Source organism: Thermobia domestica, chromosome 14 (genome assembly GCF_964235325.1).
Source record: "Thermobia domestica chromosome 14, izTheDome1.hap1.1, whole genome shotgun sequence".
Taxonomy (NCBI): domain Eukaryota; kingdom Metazoa; phylum Arthropoda; class Insecta; order Zygentoma; family Lepismatidae; genus Thermobia; species Thermobia domestica.
In genome coordinates, this window is record NC_137467.1 from 14,436,567 (window position 1) to 14,459,528 (window position 22,962).

Below are 22,962 nucleotides of genomic sequence, written 5' to 3' on the forward strand. Positions count from 1 at the left end.
GGAGGCCCAAAAAGTAAAAAGCACAGACAGTATCTCAGAAACCCTTTAAGTTAGACAACCCAAACTACTCTAGTGCAGTGAAAGTTGCATACTGATCAGTCCATGCCAAGAACAGACACTTGAAGCTCGCTCTTTTCCAATAAAGTTCATATTATCTACCAATAGATCCATTGACTAATAGACTGTGATGGAAAGGGGAGGGGGTTACCTGTTGGCAACATTCGAGCGCTCTCTTGTGGTTGCGAAGAAAAGAGACTGAACTCTGAACTTCTGAAATTGAATATTAGGAAAATGTTTCTACTACACACGATCAGTACATCAGCTCCCAACATAATGAACAAATGGTGGCGAGTCAAAAGTCTCCAATCAAGGTTACTCGAATTTATGGAATGCAGACAAAACCAATTATTCCAATAGCTGAAACTCTATTATTAATATTATTAATGTTCAGCGGTAAAGAAATGAGATATAAACGAACCAACAATTCTTATTGAGCTGTACAAATTCATGCACTTGATATATAGCCTCATGCGTCGTTTTCGAGATGTTATACAAGAATCTGCCACTTATTCAGATGAAAGTGGTACTAAAATATACACTCATTAGGCCCTTCATTACGAGGTTTGCACTAAAAGTTTCGGGAAAAACGTAATCTGTTAGATTTTGTAGTAGTTATGAACTGCCATCTCTCTCCACTCTAAATGCAAAACCGTATGTACCTCGGAATCTTTGTCGTTGTAGGGCACTAGTTTGAAAGGAGGTGGTTGTAACCGAAAATGGACCTGACGAAAGAGCACTTTCGTGCCATGACTTATTACGATTTTCGCAAAGATTCGTGCAATAGATGTTCAAATAATTTAGAAACATTGTTAAAAAAAAAAAAAAAAAAAAAAATTGCTAAGCCAGTAACGAGGATCAAGTTTTAGAAGTTTTACTTTCGTCCGGTTGATTTCAACCGCTGAAAAATACCACCATTTACCGTCACGAGATATACTATAACTTTTAGCATTCTATAAACTATATGCCTTTGTCTCAACAGTAGAGAATGATAATCACGATTAAAGTCACCAGATGTGGTGGCCTTTATCAGCTGAAAGGAAGTCATACATACGCAGTAAATTGAACTTTAAAGTCCCCTAGTTCTAAAACAATGGGACCTACATTAGTCGGGTCAAGACTTTTCTTAGAAACTAACATGTCCTATCCAAAAATCCATGTTTCAGAATCCTAAGGTACTCACGCAACAATTTTTAGAGAGGCAGTTTGGCTACGTGCATATAATTTGAAGTATTCACCAACTACCTCTATAAAAATTCCTGCGGAAGTACCACATGATTCTGAAATATGGATAGTTGGATAGGACACATATTACTTCCTAAGTGAAGTCTGGACTCGACTGGGGTGGGTCCCATAGTTTTGGAGCTATAGACCTTTAAAGTTCATTCTTTCATGTTTTCTTCAGCCTATAACTCCGAAAGGAAGCATTTGTGCACCCAGGTTGGTCTATACTTTTCGTCTTATCTCGGTGTGAGGAATCACCTCCCAAACATTGTCGTTGTTGTTTTGAAGCACTCTATATATATATAGTGTCTCAAAAGTCCCCTGGTATAGGGTAACTCTGTTATTATTAGAGTGAGTGAGTGAGTGATTTTGAGTTTTACGTCCCGTTCAGCAGCGAGGCTATATAAGACGTGGACCTAATAATTAACGTGGAATCCGAACCACATGAGCTCCCGCCGGGAATCGAACCCGGGTCTCCCGCGCCAAAGGCGCGTACGCTAACCGCTTAGCCACGAAGGAGCTCTCTGTTATTATTAGAGTTACAATAAAATGTAATAGGGGGAACCGTCCCCAAATACAATGTTTTCAATCTAAAGTGAAGTAATTTTTTCAATCGGACGAGCCGTTTGAACTGTGTACTTTTTATGCGCCCAATATTAAACGGAAATGCAACGTTGCCATTTACCTGCGGCTGGAGGAGAGAAGGACGGGACAGGAAGCAGACAAACTTTGGAAGAGTTCGGTGAATGGGGACACGTTTGAAATGGAAGCTGCCATCGACACGTTAGCATAGTAGACAGTAACTACATTCACTTATGTTGTGGATCCAAATAAATAGCAACGTTTCATTTTCATGTAACATTGGGCATATAAAGAAAAAATGAAATGAAATCTTTGAGTTTTACGTCCCACGGTTATGCCGGTTAGGCTAAAGGAGACGGTGAGGATGAGAGATGAGTGAAATAGTGGAATGAAGAAAGTGGGAGGAAACGGGAGCACCCCGAGAAAACCCACGAGCACGGTGTTTGTTCACCACAAAGTTCACTTGGCGGGGGCTGGGATCGAACCAGGGACCCCAAGCACCAGAGGTGAACGCTCTACCACTGAGCCACCGCGCCCCCCAAGGCGTATAAAGAGTGTATAGCCGAAACGGCTCGTTCGATTTAAAAAAGTTCCTTCCCTTTAGGTGTATATGCTAATAGAACAGGTGACTTGTTTTCGATACCTGGGTAATATTATTAATGATGATGTGAATTAAAAGCAAGAATAGGAATGGCGAAAGAAACCTTTTAGGAGAAAGAAAAAGAGCATTTTGTGGGACCTTGAATAGAGTTGAGAAAAAGATCCATAAAATGTTTCGTGTGGAGTGTTGTGCTATGTAGGTCAAAACATGGACACTACGCAAAAGGGATGAAAAACAACTGGAAGATTTCGAAATGTGGGTGTGGAGAAGAATGGAGAGAATTAGCTGGGTCGAGCGGAAAACGAATGAGAAGGTGTTAAAAATGGCGGGGAAGGAAATAACAATTTTAAATATTATTAAGAAGAGAAAGAGAAATTGGTTGGGACATTGGTTAAGAAGGAAATGTATCATGAGAGACGTGCTAGAAGGTGTGGTGGCAGGAGAGGAACGGGGCGAAGGGGGCTGCAATTAATGGACGATATAAAAGCAGAAAAATCACACGTGAAGACAAAAAGGTTAGCGGGAATCTTCTCAACTGCGGCAAGTGACCTGCTAATAATAGCAGAATACATATGATGATGATAGAGGCTATTTTCTCTTCTGATGTTAATTCTAATAAAAAAATTCTTAAATATTTCTATGTAAGACACAGGACTAATCACATATGATGCTCCCCCTCCTCCCACAAAGGAATACTGAACGATCCGATCCCTGTCCCGACCGTCCCCAAGTCACAATGTCACTAACTTGAACTTTTAAATACTACACTACGAACATTTAATTCTTTCTGAACATATATAACCATAAAGTGATCGGAGTTGATTGAATTCAATTTACATTATTATGACAAAACTGTCGACGAAGTTTGCATTTTCAGTAAACTTTAAAGGACTCGGCGCTTACACTAAAGTTTAATAACAACCGGCCTGAATATCGATAACTTATTGTTGACGAGATAGAAAAGTAATAACACGGCAAAATTACGATTATATCAAATTTAATCACCGAAGTCTGAAAAATTATAAAAACAAAAGTTTACTTTATATTTCATTTAATGCATGTCACGTTAATTTATTTTTATTAAACATTCAAAACTATTGTACATTACCGACTAAGGCAAAACAGAAAAGGAGGTCCAATCTGCCCATTGAGATCTTAAAGTGGAAAGGACTCCTCCCCCCTCCTCGCACACTGCAGGGTTTTGCGTTATAGTAGATGCACCCTTGATGCAAGATCATAAATAGCGAATCCTCAGTAGACGATCTTGAACTCCAAAAAAGAGCTGAGACGAGTGCACTGACGTTGTACGTAGATTTAACGTCTTTTAGGTGTCTTAAGGTAAGAGAATCTTTATTTACAGTTAGTACATGCCATCCCATCCTTTATTTAAGCGCTTGATATAGCGTAAACTTTACTTTTACGAAATAATAATAATAATAATAATAATAAAAAAAAAGTTCATAAGCAATACCTATGGCCTGGGCAAGTCGTGTAACTATTCGAACACATGGTTCCGGGACAGAGCCACACTGGTGACAGGTTGGCACATCACACGTTAAATTTCTGGACTCCTTTGAAATAACTTTGGTGCGTGCTGAAACGGGATGTTCGAATACAAGCAACTCTATGAGTTAAGGTGACATACTCCCCATATAACAAATCATGTTACTAAATTATTTCGTCATATTTAGCGCTATGGAAGTCTCTACAGGTAAGAGTAGGTCGGTGCACTTGAACACCACTATTCTTCGCTAAATACCGAAACATACAGTTATCTTCTGTGGAAATAATGTTGAAAAAATGGTATCTTCCACAGTACTAAATATAAATTAATCCTAATGTTGTACAAAATAGTTCCTTTTTATCTGTGAAGTACTCTTTCAATAAAGAAAACAACGGAATTTTTTCATGTTTTTTTTTTCACATTTTTGAATAGTACAATAATTTTATTGCTTCTTTTCAAATTGGCGTTTATCCTAAACAGTATTTGAATGTTGTATGGACAAGTAGATTTGATTTTGGGTTTAGCGTTCCTTTGAGCAGCGAGGCTGTACGGCACGTGAACCTACAGCTTAACGTGAAATCCAAACTACAAGAGCTCCAGCCGGTAATCGAATCCAGGTCTCCCACGCCAAAGGCGCGTACGATAACCCTTAGTTACGAGGGAGGTCTTTGGACGAGTAGAAAATTATTGTGTCCTAATTATGTAATTTATAGTATTTTACAATACATATTAGAAGATTCAACAGTCGAATGGATAGTCTAGAGTACCTTGGGGCAATTCCCCAACGGCGTGATGCGGATTTGCTGCGACGGCTCTCATCTGGCATCACTATACAACAGTAGCCTCTGTACATCCGGGAGACAAGAAATCTCAAGAATTACTCTCGATGAAGCACCATCAATTTTGACCAGGGTGTACAGGATCAAAAATTAGGAATCGTGTTTATTGATGATGAGATTCAAACCAGAAGTTGTAGAATTTAGCCATTTTCAAGTTCTTACGTTGATCATGATAGAGCAAAAGCAGAAATAGATAGCGAGAAGCGGTTTGTTACAACCTACTAAGCGTCCCAAGATTACATTCCATTTCCATCCTCGAAATGACAGAAATCCACCTCAACATCCATTGTGCGATGTGTCCATTTGTCCGGGATGCAAAAAACCTCATCTATATATTAAAATGCTCGGTTTATATGTTTGTGGTCAAGAAAAGTTTATATGCTTGTCTCCAATCCTTTGGACAATGAAATCGCGAAAACCACAAGTACTAAAAACGTGCAGTTTTCTCGGGTCGATTTCAAATTTTGTGTAGATTGTCCAGTTCTAATTGAATATTTAAAAAAAAAAACATGGCCATTATTTCTTATTACATTTTTTTAAAGGATACACTGAATATGTTGAAAATTTAAGAGTAAAGCACCATATCCTACAGGTTATACATTCCAACACAACTCAGTTGCATACAGGGGTTGTATATCTCTCAGGCGTTTGTTTCATGGCCAAATGATAACGAAAAACGAAGGACAATCATTTCTCCAGGCTAAGAATCTTTATTGTTTGGAGTGTTTTGCCCAATAAACACCATGTATCACTGACATAATTAATTGTACATGTAATGTATTTGCTTACTACATACTGCATGCAAGAAGAAAGAAAACACTGATCACATATGAATTAGAAATCCCAACTGGAAATAGGCTGAATCTTGCAAACGGTGCGAGATATTGAAAAAATAATGAGAAAAAAATCTCCTCTTTCATGATGCCCTTTGCCAATTTTTATCAAGATGTATTTCACTTTTGTCTGTAAAGGGACAAGTACAGATGTTGTGACGAATGACAAGGAGATTCATGCTCAATGTAAATGATGCGCTGTGTATAGCGAGTGCAGGTTCAGCTAGTCCAGATTTACAAGTTTTAAAGAATTTTCCATGGAAATTGTTTATATAATGCAATTCATTGTCAAAGAAACTTTTCTCCTGGTGCCCAAAAAAGTTCCAGATATATATCCAGTAAAACCTGTCTTCAACGGACTCTTTATCAAAGGGAAATATTTCACGGTCCCATGAATTTACTACTGAAAATCGTGTTAAATTCCCTTTATTAAACGGAAACTGTGTTACGCGGACAAAGGAAATCAAAATAAGCCTCTTAACGGAAAATTTCAACTTTCGGACTGCAGCACTTAGAAGATTTTTAAACATCCAATATACGTGATGTACAATCCGAAGCAGATACGGCGAATATACATGCTTTAATTGAGAATTATACGGAAAGTCTGAAAAGAGAGGAGGAGGTGGAGGAAGAAGAGAAATAAGGCATTGAATTGTAAGAAGAGTGTAGGCTAAAGACTTTAGCTGTCAACACTTTAAAGGAACTGCAACATTTCCCTTACTTCGAAATGACATTTTCATATGCTTAGTGTGGTTTCTCAGGCTAACGTTTTTGTGGAAAGTTGAGCAGACAAGCAATGATGTGTACATGAAACCCTACCTGATTATTGGAAAAATTAAGTTAACGTGTGTACAGTACCTTTTCCGTTTATTGTAAGTTTTGCTTGTATTAATGCGTAGTAGAAATAAATACTGTAAATTGTAATGCGTATGTACAGCATTCTTATTTTATCTCAGTATGTCCATTAAATCCATGCACATTTTTATTTCCACAGGTCTACTTTCGTTAACCGGAAAGCTGTCCGGTAAAGACAGGTTTTATTGTAAACAACACTAAAACACGAATGATACAACATGCCTTTCAAAATGTGACTAAAATAGCAGTGAATATACAATTTGCAACATACATTCTTAACACTGTAATACATCTAAAAATGAGGAAGAAAAAACAAGGCGTCAACTCAAATTCCAAAATAAAATTTCGTGACTTTTTCGTCCCTTTTCTTTCCCAAGTCATAAAATTTAGTAACATTCTGAAAAGCGAATTTGGTGCGAATCCGGCCAAATTTTCATGCATGCGATAGAAATGTGCTTTGCTTGCGATTTGGTAGGGTCTAAAGCCGTAAATAGACTTTTTGGTGGTGAATTTTGACGTTTTATAGAAAAAAATTCAGTATATACCATATTTCTCCAGGTAAAAAAAAAATTGTGACCTAAAAGCTAAATTTCTTGACTTTCATGACGGCTTTCTGATTTCGTGACTTTTTCATGACTTTCGTGACCGATAGACACTCTGAAAAAGAAAAGATTCACGTAAGTATTAAAGTGAAGCAACGCACAAAAAAGAATAACTCAGAAATAAAATGCCGTACTTTATTCAAAATTCAGAACCAGAAAGATTTTCAGCATATAAATTTTATGCATATTAGAAACATTTTTTTTAACAAGTCAAATCTAGTAGCTAATTTACAAAGGATGAGGAACGCTAAAGAAACTTACTTATGGAGATGCCAAGCATGTACGTCACAAAAAAGACAATACACTGTGTGTATCATTAAGAACTAAACTTACCTTAATAACCGGCACTATTAAGTACCAGTGCAAGTAATAAAGCAAGTTTTGTTTTTATAAGTAAATGTACCCTACAACATGTATTAGTATTTATATGCATATCATTATTATGTGATTGTAATTAACAACTAACTTGTAACAACCACCCAGCACAGGTTGGTGTACGTTTATCCCACCTAGCTTCCTTGACGCGCCTTCACGTCTTCCAGGAGTTTTTATGGCACATTATAAATCCGTACGTAGTAGGCCGGTTGGCGCCAAGAAAATAAAAAATGCAGTGGCAATTACGATACGAAGAAGTGTGATATTGAACTGTCGTGTCAATGACCCCGAAATCTTAATTTTCACAGTTATTTTCTACGGAAATCTCCTTCAACGTATTCGTTCTAAATAAAAATGTTTTTTAAAAGAATAGGGTTAACAATTTACAAAAGGCATCCACACATCAATGGCAAAAAATTTAAGTTACTTTAGGGAGGTTAGATTAGCTTCAAGTAGGATAGGTTGGGTTGGGCTAGGCTAAGGTTGGTTGCGTTTGAACCTCTTCTGTCAAATTTAATCCACAAATTTAGAGCGGAATAACAAACTGAACTAACTAACTTTCATTAATAGTAAAATTGTGAAAAGGCATCAGCGGCCACGCGCAAATTTTAGTACGGTAAGTCGATTGATGATACCGAAACGAATTTGGCTCGTATCATAGTCAAAAGGCGGACTGACCTGGTATTCCCGTGAATAAAGTCGACCATAAGTCTCCTTCTTAGAGGAAAAATGTTAATTTCGCTTGTGTGCAAACTTACACTTAACAAATCGGATAGAATATTAGCATAAATAATGAAGATTAGCATTCTGTAGTAATGTTAATTACGCTTTAATTCGAAGAAAACTCGACAGCTTGAAGAGAATTTATTGTAGATCAACGAAAAGCGAGAAATAAAACATAGAACAAGTAACTTAAACAGTATGTAAAGATTAACAGACTGAAAGAAAATGTAAGATAAAATGAAGTTTGGATGGCATTGAAAATCTCTCCCAAATCCATCCACGATTCCGAAATTGGTACTATGATTATAGTAAGCCGTTTTAAACAACCTCGTTTATGCGCATACCTACGATCATTGACGCGCCTGCTCCGTACGGAAGCATCCCGTCGCTAACGCTCAGGTTCCCCCTTGCTGGGCTCCTGCCCTGACTCGGTTAGATAGCAGTAGTGCTTTTTGGTGGTCATCTAGCACAAATTGGTGGTATTTTATGCACTGTAATTTTTATGCCCTATGTCCATACTGCATTTATATTCATTGTAATTACGAATAACAAACTGTAATCACTGCCAAGTGAGCCTGAATCACTAACAGGTGATTCGGAGGAGAAACTAAAAAAATACCCTGAAATTTAGTTCAAGCCACTATTTAAAGCGGGAAATAACTTAAGAGCTCTACAAAAGTCAGGCTTATAACGCAAAAGCACCATTAAATAAATATAAATAATTCTCCAAATTTATCACTGTACCCTCACTTTCCTTCGGGAAGGAAATGGGGGAGATGACCTGTTCTGTCACCAAGAAAATTTATCCACTTGCACTAACAGGTGATCAATTTAGATATAAATTTAAAATTAAACTGCAAATATCTACTAATTTACAGAATCGAAAACAATAACTTTACTAACATTGGGACCTGATTTTCTTATTTACCTGCAATTATTACTTTTTTTAACCTCTGTACTCAAGAGATATAAACTACTCCAAAAGTTAATGCCATGAATGACCTACTCAGGAACATAAAAGTGCTTAGCGCTACGATGTATTAAAATCCAAAATGTGATATGCTGTTCGTATTTTATTGATCTAAAATAATAATTCGTAACATGTGAAGAATGAAGTACTCTTCCCTTTATTAAAAAGTATCACTAACAAACCAATTTGAGAATCCCACCTTAGAACTGTCTGCAGTGACGGCCATCGGCACATAAAGCAAGTGATGATTTCTAATATTGAACACTGTATGCACACAAAATTATCACTGATTAACTACCATAGAAGACACTTAAAGCACCACTATACACACACAGATAAAAATCGGACTTTTTATAACTTGAGTTACACGTGAAAATTTTCCAATTAACCTTGCAGTTTACAAACATACTGCTTATAGAACCGACATCTGTCGGCAGGTGAAGTAATGAATTTATTCTTATCAACAGATGTCGCACACTTCGTAAAAAAAACTACGATCGTAGCCCGTCACACAAGAAACAAAACACTGTCCTAAAGCGAATACGAAAATAAAAAAAACGGCATGCATTACAGTAATACATTATAATATTGGTACTGTATTCGAAAACCAACGCATTAGAGAGTAACGTAAGTATAACGATGTATGATCCTAAAATTACTTTTCAGCAGTATAATCAAGTTTGAATTCACAACAACTATTAAATGTTATGTGGTTTCATTAAAAATACTGGAAAATAATGTACGCTACTTCAATCAAAAAACGTCGAACGTAATGTGTTAAGCGTCATTTCACATTCCACTAGGCTTTTTCGTGCTACTTGACTTTATCAGGACGTACTAGTATTCATGATAAATCAGTTTCTATTAGCAGGAAATGTACTATTACTGCCTTAGAAAGTGTTTCTTAGTGAGAGTTACATTAATAAGTGCAGATTGATTTTAGGAGTGCTAAGTAGAAGTACAATGTGTGCCCTTAAGGCATGAGAACTACAGTGCATAAAACACGAATCAACATAAAAACACAAACCAATTTGTGCTAGGTTTCCACTAAAAGCCACGAATGCTATCATTCAGGAGAGGAGCACAGCAGAGGCGTCCGTAGGCAGCAGGCGTATTAGTGACAACGTGTATACGCATTAATGAGAGTGGACAAACAGCACATATGGCATAAAAGCACGTGCCTTGCGTATGGCACAGCTTTGTAGCACTTCTATTATCATTTTGGATAAATTTCTAATTATGGGGTCCAGAATTTTTGGATTAATTCTAATTGCGAGTGGTCAATACAAACCATGAAAGTAAATACAACGTAATGTAACCTAATCTAACCGAACTTAACCTAACCTAACCAAAATTAGGCTATAGTTATAAAAAAAAATTATTGATTCTTAGGAACAATTTGGGAAGGTTCTAGAACATAGGTCTCCCATATAAGTTAATAACTAGGTTGTTTCCTTTCTGTACCAAAGTTTAATATTTTATTCACACAGTATTTCCGAGCGAGCGTTAGCGAGTGAAGACGTATTAGAGCCCGGAGGGCACGTTGTTTTCTGCCTTTATTACACCTAAATGGGAAGGGGAACCTGTGTTCTAGAATCTTGTCACATCCTTTGTGGTTCGACACTAATAAAATTGTACGAGTAAACTTTACAACACGCGCTCCAGCTGCGCATCGATAAGTAAGACAGTCGCTTTAAAAGGATGTAGTAGAGTAGAATAAGATAGTGATAAATAGGGTAAAGATATGAAAGGGTTAGCATAAGCTTAGGGAAATTTTGATCAATTTTCAAAAAATAAATAGAATGTAATTTTTCGTTTCTGAGTGAGTATGCCAGCTGGAGCAGGCATTAAAATTGAGGATATAGTATACATGAAGCTGTATCAGTTCCCGAAGGAGCAGAACGCTCATACTTTTAGGGATTATTCATTGAGTATGTACGAACTTATAAAGGGGATAACAAAGCGATTTTTATTTACTTATCGACTTATACGAAAATAAAAAAGAACGTACCTGTACTTTATATCTGCATGTGTAGTGCCCTTGTACTTTATCTATGACTGTGTGTGTGGGGGGAAGGGGGAATTTAATGCATATCGCATGTCTTGTGCACATGGATACTTATTACTATTGCACTACGTAGAAAATTTATGGTGTTTCATGTAGAAGTGGTAATAGAACACAGAAGAAACGCAAATCAGGGGGTTCTCATGTATACTATTACCAAAATTAATCCCATTGTACTTATGAACATTAAATTCTTTTTTCTTACATTGTAAAGAAATGCTCCTACAGTGGAAATTAATATCTTAAATAATCCTGTTTTATATGCACTCAACTTATTTTAAGCGTAAAATTAACATTTTCATGGTGAACTATTGTGCACCAGTACCATTATTTGGATTTTTTTTTTTTTTTTAATTGTAGATGTTTTAATTCAGTCATATTTCAAGTCCGCACTTCAGATATAATGGTGATTTACGAAACCCAATCTAAAATAAATCATAAAGTCTGATTGTTGATGGCTCTACATCTGCAAGAAAATGACTAAGGGATCTCTCCGAAACTGATCACCATAATACTGAATGGTTGACATAAAATGGGTATGGCTATTGAATGTATTCATTTTTCCTGTAGAAAACTTAAACTTATAAACTAAAATGGTTGCACAAGCTATGTAAAAACCAGGGTGGATTGATTTAAATCAAATTCCAAAGTAATTTAAAGTGAAAATAAGTAAAGTCCCATTTCTGTTCTATTATTTGATTTATGGAAGATGATAATCATAATACAATGAGACTCAAATGTACAGTATGTACAGCATAGTATGAAAACAAGTGTCATGCAGAGGATGATTAGGGAAAATCCCGTTTTGAACGGGTAACAGGGCAATCCTGGTTTCTTTTCGTAACATAGGGTTTATATTGTAAATCGTTAACTATTCCAACGGGGAAATCACCATCGACATTTAAGACGAAGATTCTTTTATGTGCCCGTCTATATATTTTTTCCCAGAAAATAGGGCGTATTTAGAATTGTCCTATCCCCTCTTTTTTTTTTTTTTTTTTTTTATTTATTTATTTAGATTTTATAACTTTAGGCAAAATTTATGTATTTCGTGCCGCAAGCTAGTTACAATTTCCTTAAAAATATGCCCCTGCCAAATATCAGTAACTTTTGTGGGGGAAAAAAAGTGTCACTTTGATAAGCGTTGCTGTACTTTTTCCTTAACGCTTAACCTTTTAAATTATATCACCTATTTTTAGGTGATAGCATAAAATCTCCATTATTCGATTAAAAAAGTACCAATAAAGCTTTTTACTTAGTTTTTTCAGGACTGAAGGCGTTGTAGAGCACGTTACATATGCTTTCACGCCTCTCTGCGTCGAGACAGGATGTGATGACGTCATAAATTTAAAAAAAAATTTTGTTGTGCCTATTTTTAATATTTTTTTGGCGGGCGTACATTTTGCATTCAGAAGACTGAAATTCTGCACACTCGTTCAGTGCACCCTTAGTATTTTTCAGATGATTTCAGATCTCTGCATGGAAACAGGGGGTCCAGAAGGGCAAAAATGAAAAAAGAGGATATTTTTAACAAAAAAATAGCTTTCTTCGCGATTTTGCCGCCTAAGATGGAGACAAATGAATGGTACCATCTGAAAGGCTGTTCTATTCTGAAGAGAATGATGTATGAACCGTGATCTTAGGATAAATAGGGATGTCTCAGAAAACTGTTACCTGAGATCCTGTTTTATACGGGAATCTGGGATATTTGGGGATATTATTTTTCGCGGGCTTACTTTTGCATCTATAAGTTTGAAATTTTTTACACTCATTCACTGCACCCCTTAGTATTTTTTCAGATTTGTTTCGGATCTTTGCCTTTAAACAGAGGGGGTAAAAAGTAAAAAAAAAGGGGGGGATATTTCTTAACAGAAAATCCCTTCTTTCGTGATTTTCCAGCCCCAGATAGCCTACAAGATGGAGACATTTGAATGGTACCGTTTGAAACTCTTGTTTTATTCTGAAGAGAATCATGTACAAATCATGATTCTAGGATAAATAGGGATGTCTGAGGAAATTTTTATATTACATCCGGGGTATTGCGGGGATGTTCGTAGCTCATTGTTAAATATTTTTCCCGCCCTTACTATTCAAGATAGAAGCTTGAAATTCTGTACATACATTTAGTACACCCTTAGTATTTCCCAGTTGTTTTTGAGATCTGTGCGTTAACATAGGGGAGTCCAGAAGGGATCAAAATTTTAAAAAAATCAGAAAAAATCCCGACTTCTCTCAAAATTTTCCGCTTCAGGGACATGATATGGAAAATGTGAATGTTACCGTTTTAAAGGCTGTTCTATTCTGAAGAGAAGGAGGTATGAACAATGATCCTAGAATAAATAGAGATGATGCTTGTCTGAAAGTCTATAATTTACAAAAAAAAAAAAAAATAAATAAAATAAAAATAAAAAATAAATAAATAAATAAAATAAAATAAAATAAAATTGTTAAAAAACATTGTTGATATAAGTTAACGATTGGGGATTAATTCAAAATTCAACCCCAATATTTTCACTTAAATGGCATAATTGGCATTTAATACTAATTCGTAATGCTTTTTCTTCAGTTCGCGACTTGTATTATACGAGGAGAAAGATTTGATTTAAATCAAAAAAATCGATTTAGATCAAAAAATCATCAAAAATGATTTTTAAAAAAATCATGATTTTTTTCCACCCTGGTAAAAACACATAAATAGTGTGTTGAAAATAAAACGGGGAATGCATCATAAGGTAGATTTTAAAAATTTATGCCACCGTAAACTGCGATAGAACCTTAATTTTGATAATAGTTCATATAAATGGAGTCAGTCAAGATTAACAATCATTTAAAGGTGCCGATTTACTATACGGATACATAAATAAAGTAATTGCGTAGCTGGGGCCGCGGTGGCTCAGTGGTGCTCTGGTGCTTGGGGTACCGGGTTCAATCCCAGCCCCCGCCAAGTGAACTTTGTGGTGGACAAACACCGTGTGCGTGGGTTTTCTCGGGGTTCTCCCGTTACCTCCCATTTTCTTCATTCCACCATTTCATTCATTACTCATCATCACCGTCTCCTTTAGCCTAACCGGCATAATCGTGGGACGTAAAACTCAAAAATTTTATTTCATTTAATTCCGTAGCTATTTACAGTTTCTTTCTGAAATATATTGTTAGTATCTGTAAAACTTAATTGTTATGAGCATAGTTGCGTTCTGGGTACAGCCACATGTGCAGTTTGAGAATAGATCATCAAAACAAAAATGTATTTACTTGAATTGTATAGTTTTAAATTATTCTCTAGAATGTTGTATACTGTTACTTTATTGTGTATGCACAAATAATTGGGTACAGGTCGATAATTTGTGTAGCGTAGGATAGGTTAGCATATTAGAGTAATGTAGGGTATAGATTAGTGTTTGTATGGTGCATTTAAAGGCACCGTTAATGTGGTTTCCCCAGTCTCCACGAGTTCCAATAGCAGTTACTGGTTTCACATTAGTAACCCTACATTTGTAAATATAAAATCAGCTTATATATAGGGTCAGTGAGGTAATTATGAGACACTGCTTATAGAGGATAATTATGCGACACCCCTTACTGATCTTTAACTACTGTAGGAAAATACAAATTAAGAACACAGGCATTTAGTAACATCCTTCAAAATGCTCTGATTACATTTTTAAGTTACAATTTATAAAAGTTTGTATGTACCATTTTTTTTAACAAACTCATTAAAAAAAAAAGTTTTGAAATTTGAAATCTGTCATTTATATCTACTTTTTTATTTACTCGTGCAGTAATATCATTGTTGTAGTACCAATGGACGTTGGTGGAAGTCCGATAGGTCAGCAGTTATAGGTTACCGTAAGCTGAATTTGTTCCTTGGGCTTTCGCTTCACAGTTACTAATTTTTGTGTTGTATCTCATTTTGCTTATATGGAGGGTAATTACGAGACGCTTGCTAGATTAATGTATTTGAGAAATAATTGGGATCTGTCTCTGTATCCAAGTACGTCAAGTTTCAAGAAAGCAACTGTTTCAAGAAGTTTCAAGAAAGCTTTCTATTCTGTAGTTGAGGCAGTCCTATAAACTTGTTTCTTAGTAACTTTCAAAATTGTAGACGTACATTATTTTGTTGAAAATAGCCTATAGGCTTCAGATCAGTATACTAAAACATAAGGAAATAGAAGTAGCCAGAATTCTTTTTTTAGTGAATAGCCTAGAACTTGGTCTAAATTTGTTTCATAAGCCTATTTTGTAACTTGAAACTAGCTAATATAGGCGATTAGCCTATAGGCATATTATAGTCAACTCACAAAAATGTTGTAATAACATCAACAGCTATTTCCACTGTTCTTTCTTAGTTATTTTCTTGTAACTGAGACAATTATTTGTATATCTTTATGTAATAAACACAAAATAACGAAACTTCTTTGTCTCACATTGGACTCCTTCATACCTCAATATCACTTACAGAGAGCTTTGGACAACAGGTGTCTCATAATTACCCTTTGGAAGGAAGTTATGAGACAGCACAAATTTGAATTTTACGCATGAACTTATGAGATGACAGGAAATTTCTTGGCAGCAGATTGTTACTCTATTGGCTCCGTAAACTGCTGCTTTCAAAACTAAAATAAGCTGAGTAACATGGAAAAGTTGTGAAATCTGTTTCATAATTACCCTCACTGAGCTTATAGCACTTGGTGATAATGACAGTCTTGAGCAGAAAGAAAAAACGGGGTAACATCCAGAATTCCTAAACGGCACAAGTCCTAAAAATATAGGCACTAGTCCTAAATTTTAGGACTTCTGCTGTTTAGGACTTCTGCCGAGATATGATTTTTAGGACTTCTGCCTTTTAGGACTTGTGCCGTTTAGGACTTCTGCCTTTTTCATTCACTTGCTTTAGTTCTGAAATTCGCCACCACCACACGAAATTGAGACGATGCAGCAACTAGTTGGCAATAATGTTACGAACGTAGCTAATTCCAACAGTAACAGCTATATTTGTACTACGTACTAAGATTATTATTATCACTATCTGTTCTGCAATTATACACGAGTTACATAATACAACCTATTTCATTCTAAGAATTAATTACATAATTAGTTAAGAAATTAGTTTCTTTCGAATGGAGATACGAGAATCCCAAGACAAATTCCTAAAACAAAAATAAATAAATAAAAAATAAAAAAATGTTTAAAAAGCATATTTTACCAGACTTCTGAAACCAAGCAAACATTCAGAATTGCAATATATACTATGCGGAGCGTATTTTATTAAGAGTAGGACAAAAATCCACCAAAGTTTACTTAATTAGGACAAAAGCTCACTAGACATTTCACGAGTGAACATTAAATACCAACTGTATACATAAAGAACGCAGTAAATTTAAAATTGAACAAAGAACATTTATTATGCAATACAGTGGGTGACATTCATAAGTCCTAAACGGCACAAGTTCTAAAAATATAGACACTAGACCTAAATTTTAGGTCCTGTGTCATTTTTGCAGAAATTACTACATAGTCATTTAGGGGTGTGGCTTGCAAATTTTTCTAGGGGAGCAGGCTTTTTATATATTAAAAGCAAATCAAAAGTTTATTTCCAGATTACGAAAGCTTCAATAAGACAATAAATTTATACATATTACACATGTACATAAATACATAATATTATTATATTTGGTCTAGGAATTAATTCGTGCGGTTGGTACGCACACATTGAAGCTGTAGTACAAACACAAAATACATAAATACCTTAAGAAAAATATTGTCCATCGCTAGCCACCACTTTCGCCCATCTGTCAGGCAATGTACGGATTCCGTGGCGAAAGAAGTCCTCATCCTTGGAAGCGATCCAGTCAGAGACCCATGTTTCGATATCTTCTGAAGAAGTAAACTCCTGTCCAATCAAATCGTTGTTCATGCAATCGAACAAGTAGTAGTCCGAAGGAGCAACGTCTGGTGAATACGGCGGGTGGGGTAAAACTTCCCATCCGACATTTTCTAAATAGGTTTTGACCGGTTTTGCGACATGTGGGCGAGCGTTATCATGTTGAACAATAAGTTTATCATGTCTGTTCTCCCATTCTGGTCGTGTTCTGGCCAGAGCTTGCTTCAAAAGCATTATTTGTCGTCGATAACGTTCTCCATTCATAGTTTCACCCGGTTGCAGCAGCTCATAGTACACCACACCTTTCATATCCCACCATATGCACAGCATAACCTTTGCACAGTGAATATCTCGTTTTGGTTGTGATGGACCTGGTTCACCTGGTTTCACCCAGGCCTTTTTTCGTTTAGGGTTCTCGTAATGGATCCACTTCTCATCACCCGTAATAATTCGATGCAGAAACCCCTTTCTGCTCTGTCGTTGAAGCAGCAATTCGCAAATGGTTTTTCGTCTTTCAATTCATGTGGAACCCAATGTGACATCTTTTGAATCATTCCCATGGCTTTCAAGCGTTTGGAGACTGTTGTTTGATCAACGCCTAATGCTGCTGCAAGTTGTTCCTGCGTTTGACACGAATCCTGCTCGAGCAATGCTGTCAATTCTTCGTCTTGAAATTTTTTTGGCTGTCCAGCTCGCTCTTGGTCTGCCAAGCCGAAATCACCACTTCTAAACCGTGCAAACCACTTCTGACACGTTCGCTCAGCTAGAGCATGGTCACCATACACTTCCACCAAAATACGATGACTTTCAGTCGCACTTTTCTGCATGTTAAAGTAATGCAGCAGGACACCCCGCAAAAACACTTTATCAGGCACAAATTACGCCATGTTCACTTAACTACAAACTGGTGTTGTTGACGCTTTAATCCACTGCCCTATACTACGAACGATACGCGATGACAGGGGTTTGCAACACATGTGTGGATACACGGAACTGTGGGACGCTCCGTTCGTTGCGCCATCTCTTGTCCACCCGCACGAATTAATTCCTAGACCAAATATTTCCAGTTAGTTCCTTTTTGAAACCTGGACCTTGACAGTGTAAATTTAAAACCACAGCTTGTGGGAAATGTATGAATAAGTTAGTTATAAGAAATCGGAAACTGTTCATGGAAGTCCATTTGTTTGACTGTATTTATCTTCTGTACTCTTACATAAAAGAGTAAAGATGAGTGATTTTTTGGGCATACTACTACAAGTAGAGTCGTTAAATTTTAATTATAAAATATAATTTTCTTATGAAAGCAAGACATAAGAAATAATTTTTGGAAATAAGAAAGAATTTTTGAAAACTATGGATTCGCACTGATATCGATTATTTTGAATCATTTTAATATACCTCCCCCTCAATTTGCGGGGATAAATTTAAATTTTTTAAACGGTATCCAAAGTGTCACTGTTCACCTTAGCGACCTCGAAAACTATGGATCCACACTAATATCGATTATTTTTCATCATTTTTATATACCTCCCTCAATTTTCGGGAGTAAATTTGAATTTAAACGGCATCGAAAGTGTAACTGTTCACCTCAGCGACCGCAAAAACTATGGATTCGACACTTATAGCGGTCATTTTCGATCATTTTATACATCTTCCTCTCCTTCCCCCAAGTTGCACTGCTGAATTAGAATTTAAGCTTCATCGGAAATGTCAGTGTTCATCTCAGCAACCCCGAAAACTATGGGTTCGACACTAAGATCGATAATTTTTAATATATATCCGCACTTCCTTCCTCCAAATTGCACCTTCAAAGTGAAATGATAAAACCATTTCAGGCCCGAACCTCATCTATGTTGAAAGTTTTTGTCGAGATCAGTCTGGTGGTTTAAATGTTGTAAAGTTACAAATATAGTTACTTTCATTTTTATATATATATATAGTTACATTCTTTCATTTCTAGTCTAGTTAGTTACATTCTAGTATACTTTCATTTATATATATATATTTATAAAAAGACTCAGCTATTGCTTCTGCACTATTTCAATGGTTCGTTCTTTAATACATCCCTTCCTCAACAATGGTTGCGGAATTGATTAAACGTAATGTTCTTGTATTAAATAAATTTATTTTAAATATATCTTTCTCATTAATTTCAATTAAGTTGCTTTTCAAAGATCCTCTAAAATTTCAGTGACGTACTATGGGCTATAAGCCATTAACTTCTATGGCCACCCTGCTACAAACTACAGACTTAAATATTCGATGAAGCATTTCAGTAGTAAGTAGTTGCACAATACCAATATGAACGTATTTAATTCCAACGGTAACAACTATATTAGTAACACTAAAATTATTATTAATAATGATAACGAGTAAGTAGTAGTTAATTACGAGTATGACAATTATTTGCTACAGAAAGACTTCTGTACAAGAAATATATGTGTAAAAATAATTTACTTCAAAACAACACAAGGAAAGCAAAATTTATGACGTACACAACTAAAACACAATATTATGTTACTAATATGAGGTCAATGGTGTGGACATTATGAAAGATCTGGGAATTACATTTGGTAGGAAGTTAAAATTTTGTCAACATAGAAATATATCATAGAAAGAACAAGAAAGGACAATAGGCTTCATTTATTTATTTATTTATTTATTTATTATTTCAGAATGATAGAATATGTATTTATACAAATAACTTGTAAGAACTAAGGTTCTGTAATTTGAAACAGTATATCTAAAACTTTGACTAACAGATTGACAGTATTCTTCTTACGGACGCGATGGTAGCGCCACAAGAGATTTTTAGGACTTCTGCCGTTTAGGACTTGTGCCGCGAAATGATTTTTAGGACTTCTGCCATTTAGGACTTGTGCCGCGAAATAATTTTTAGGACTTATGCATTTTAGGTCTAATGCCGTTTAGGTCTTGTGCCTTTTAGGACTTCTGCCGCGTCCCCAAAAAACGCACGATAAAAGAAAACTTTTAAACATAGTCCAAGTACACAACTCAAAACCAAATTTCAAACGTCGTGTTAATGCAGAGAGATCTAACAGATTTTTAACAGTACTCTGACAACCAAAAATCTTATTCTGAAATCTAAGAAATAAAATGTAAATGCGGTAGCACTTATATTAGCATTACTAAACGTAATATAAAAACCAGGATTAAGAAAATAATTACCTGTTCTTACATCTACATTCTTTTCTTCTATAGGTGTACAAGTATATTGAAGAGTGAAAGGAAGATGATCTGATATCCATTGAAACAATTATTGTAAGAGAATATTAAAAAGATGAAAGAGGCATCATTATCTAATTGTGAAAGGGAATTCGTGTTAAAAGTTATCTCAGAGAATAGGGTAAGTATAATATTTAAATATATATTATACTTACACAATTTTTCAAAAGTGAAAGTTATTCATACACAGGTGTGCCAATTAAAAGTTTAGCTCTTAAGTGAAAGTTGATCATTAAAAGTTGCGTATGTATTAATTAAAAATTGTTAAAGGAAAGGACGAATATGATTGGTTCATGGAATGACCTCCTCTCATTTTAAAAAGTATATATCTTAGAAATTGTATTTCATAATGTGTCTGATGAAGGCAAAGTTAATTTGCCGAAACTGTAACGCTATTATTTATTAGTTAATATATGCTTTGGTCAGAATTTGTCTGTTAATTTATACAAGAAGTTCCAAAGCTAGAATGAGTGGTATTCAGATTTAAATATATATTAGTGGTGAGCACAAAAACCGGAACCGGTTTTGAAGTTTTCAAAAAACCGGGTTTTCCACCAAAACCGGTTTCGGTTTTTCCAAACCCGGTTTGGTTTTCACCGAAAGTGGTTATCAGTTTTCTCCAAAACCGGTTCTTGTTTTCACCGGATGCGGTTTCGGTTTTCTTCAAAACCACTTTTTTTTTTTTTTTTTTTTTTAAATTTCTGACTAGAATAGTGTTTCGTTGTTCTCCGGGAAACGCATCCGTTTCCACAGAAATAGTTTGTGTTTTCTGAAAGTTTTCACCGAAACCGGTTTTGGAGAAAACTGAAATGTTGGTTTTCCGGTTTTGGTTTTTCTAGAAACCTGTTTCCAGTTTTTATAAAAACTGGTTTTGTCCATCCCTAAAATATATATACATAAACTTACACATGAAATTTTTCTTAAAAAAATAAATAAATAAATAAGTACTGTATTCATTTATTTCTGTTCATAAAATTTATTTTAGTCTTCAGCTACAAACTATGGTGTTATTCATTAAATTCATAAAAAGAGAAAAAATACAAGTAATAATAATAAAAGCTATTAAATACGTATCTATTATTAGAAAAGAAATTCTCCTACCCTGCATTTGGAACTAAAGAATCATAGTAAGATATCTGTAGATCATTTCTCAATGCATCTTCTATTACTACACCGCTATCTAAAACATGGTTATAGGTTCTGTCCATCTGTATTACATTGTGGCATAAGCTTTTTGGATGTGGGTTATCCCTTTCGTGCCTCTTGCGTAATTACTGTTGTAGAACCCTCAAAACTTGGCTGCTTTTCGATGTTCGTGATATTTTATCGTCCTTAGCTTGCAACACTGCATAATAAGTGTAAAATTATAAGTTTTCGTTTTACATTTAAATTTGAAATAATGTAATACGCGAAGAACGTAGTGCCATTTAAAATATAACTTTATGTTGGTTTGGCAACACTGTTAATGTGGTGGTATTAATGTGTGGAGTATCTTACATAATGCCCCTCTGTCAATATTTGCATGGTACGACATTTCAGCGTTTTGTATTTATTAGTTTATTAGTTACAAGGGTGTATCAAGGTAATAGTCCGCCTTTTATATAATTACTAGCATCAATGTCCCACTTCGCTTGGTTAAATTAAAAAAAAAAAAAAAAAAGGTAATATGTTCTGTTAGTCACTTTTTACTATTACTAAAGCGCTCTTTGGTATTGGTCATTTTCGGTGATTTTTATATATATCCGTCTCCCCTCCCCATCTTGCGGGGCACGGCATCGGAAGTATCATTGTTCGTCTCAACGATTCCTGAAACTATGACTTCTACACTGATATTGATCATTTCGATCAATTTATATATTTCTCCCTCCCCCAAGTTGCGGGGCTGAATTTGGATGTAAACGGCATCAGACGTGTCACTGTTCATCTCAGCAATCCCGGAAACTATAGATTCGACACTATCATCTGTCATTTTCAAATGTTTCTTCCCCTCCCTTAAGTTACACCGTCGAAGTAATATGACAAAAAACATCACAGATTCGAACTTCATCTAGGTTGAAAATTTGATCGAGATCGGTCCGGTGGTTTAAGAGTTATTAAATTTTATTTATTTTTATATATATCTCCCCCACAATCTTTAACGCAATCTTTTTGTATGGTTGTTCTTGTGACCTAAAGCCTGTGACAAACATCTTGGAATTTCAGCTAAACGAATAAAACGCAAGCTCTGGCGCGGCGTTGCCAAGTGGTAAAGGGGTGTGTCTATGGGTAAGCAGACAAACTACAGCGCAATCAGGTGACAGGGGATACACGTGGATGTATACAAAATAAACGTGGCAATACCGCTAGCCTCTCATTTGCTAGCAGCATTTAAAGGGAACTTGGAGCGCCGCCTTCAAATGCCAAGATGTTTGTCACGCTGTTTAGTAATAGTTATTGCATATGTCAATAGTAAGGGAAACTGATTCCTTTGAAAGGCAAAGGGAAGGACATTATCTGGTGGTGACAGTTTTATGCGTGGAATAAGGACTCGCTCTCCTTTGCACGATCCTGTCATTCGCAATCGATAGAGTTATTATGCATAACCATGACCATCATTCTAGTCCCG

General features: G+C 35.6%; 2 protein-coding genes across 3 annotated transcripts in view; one reads left to right on the forward strand and one right to left on the reverse strand.

Annotated features, from left to right (window-relative positions):
* The window catches only part of Spt20 (transcription factor Spt20 homolog), an 87,062-nt gene extending 77,449 nt beyond the window's left edge, over nt 1-9,613 (reverse strand). For both annotated transcript variants that reach the window (XM_081737721.1, XM_081737720.1), the window contains exon 1: nt 9,365-9,613. The gene's annotated coding sequence lies outside the window, so the exon portion shown is untranslated. The remainder of the gene's footprint in view (nt 1-9,364) is intronic.
* Nucleotides 9,614-9,656: 43 nt separating this feature from the next.
* Rrp45 (exosome complex component Rrp45) overlaps nt 9,657-22,962 on the forward strand; it is a 77,018-nt gene continuing 63,712 nt past the window's right edge. The window contains exons 1-2 of the mRNA XM_081737722.1: nt 9,657-9,792; nt 20,334-20,478. Of these exons, the coding sequence (XP_081593848.1) occupies nt 20,413-20,478 (66 nt within the window). The 5' untranslated portion in view covers nt 9,657-9,792; nt 20,334-20,412. The remainder of the gene's footprint in view (nt 9,793-20,333; nt 20,479-22,962) is intronic.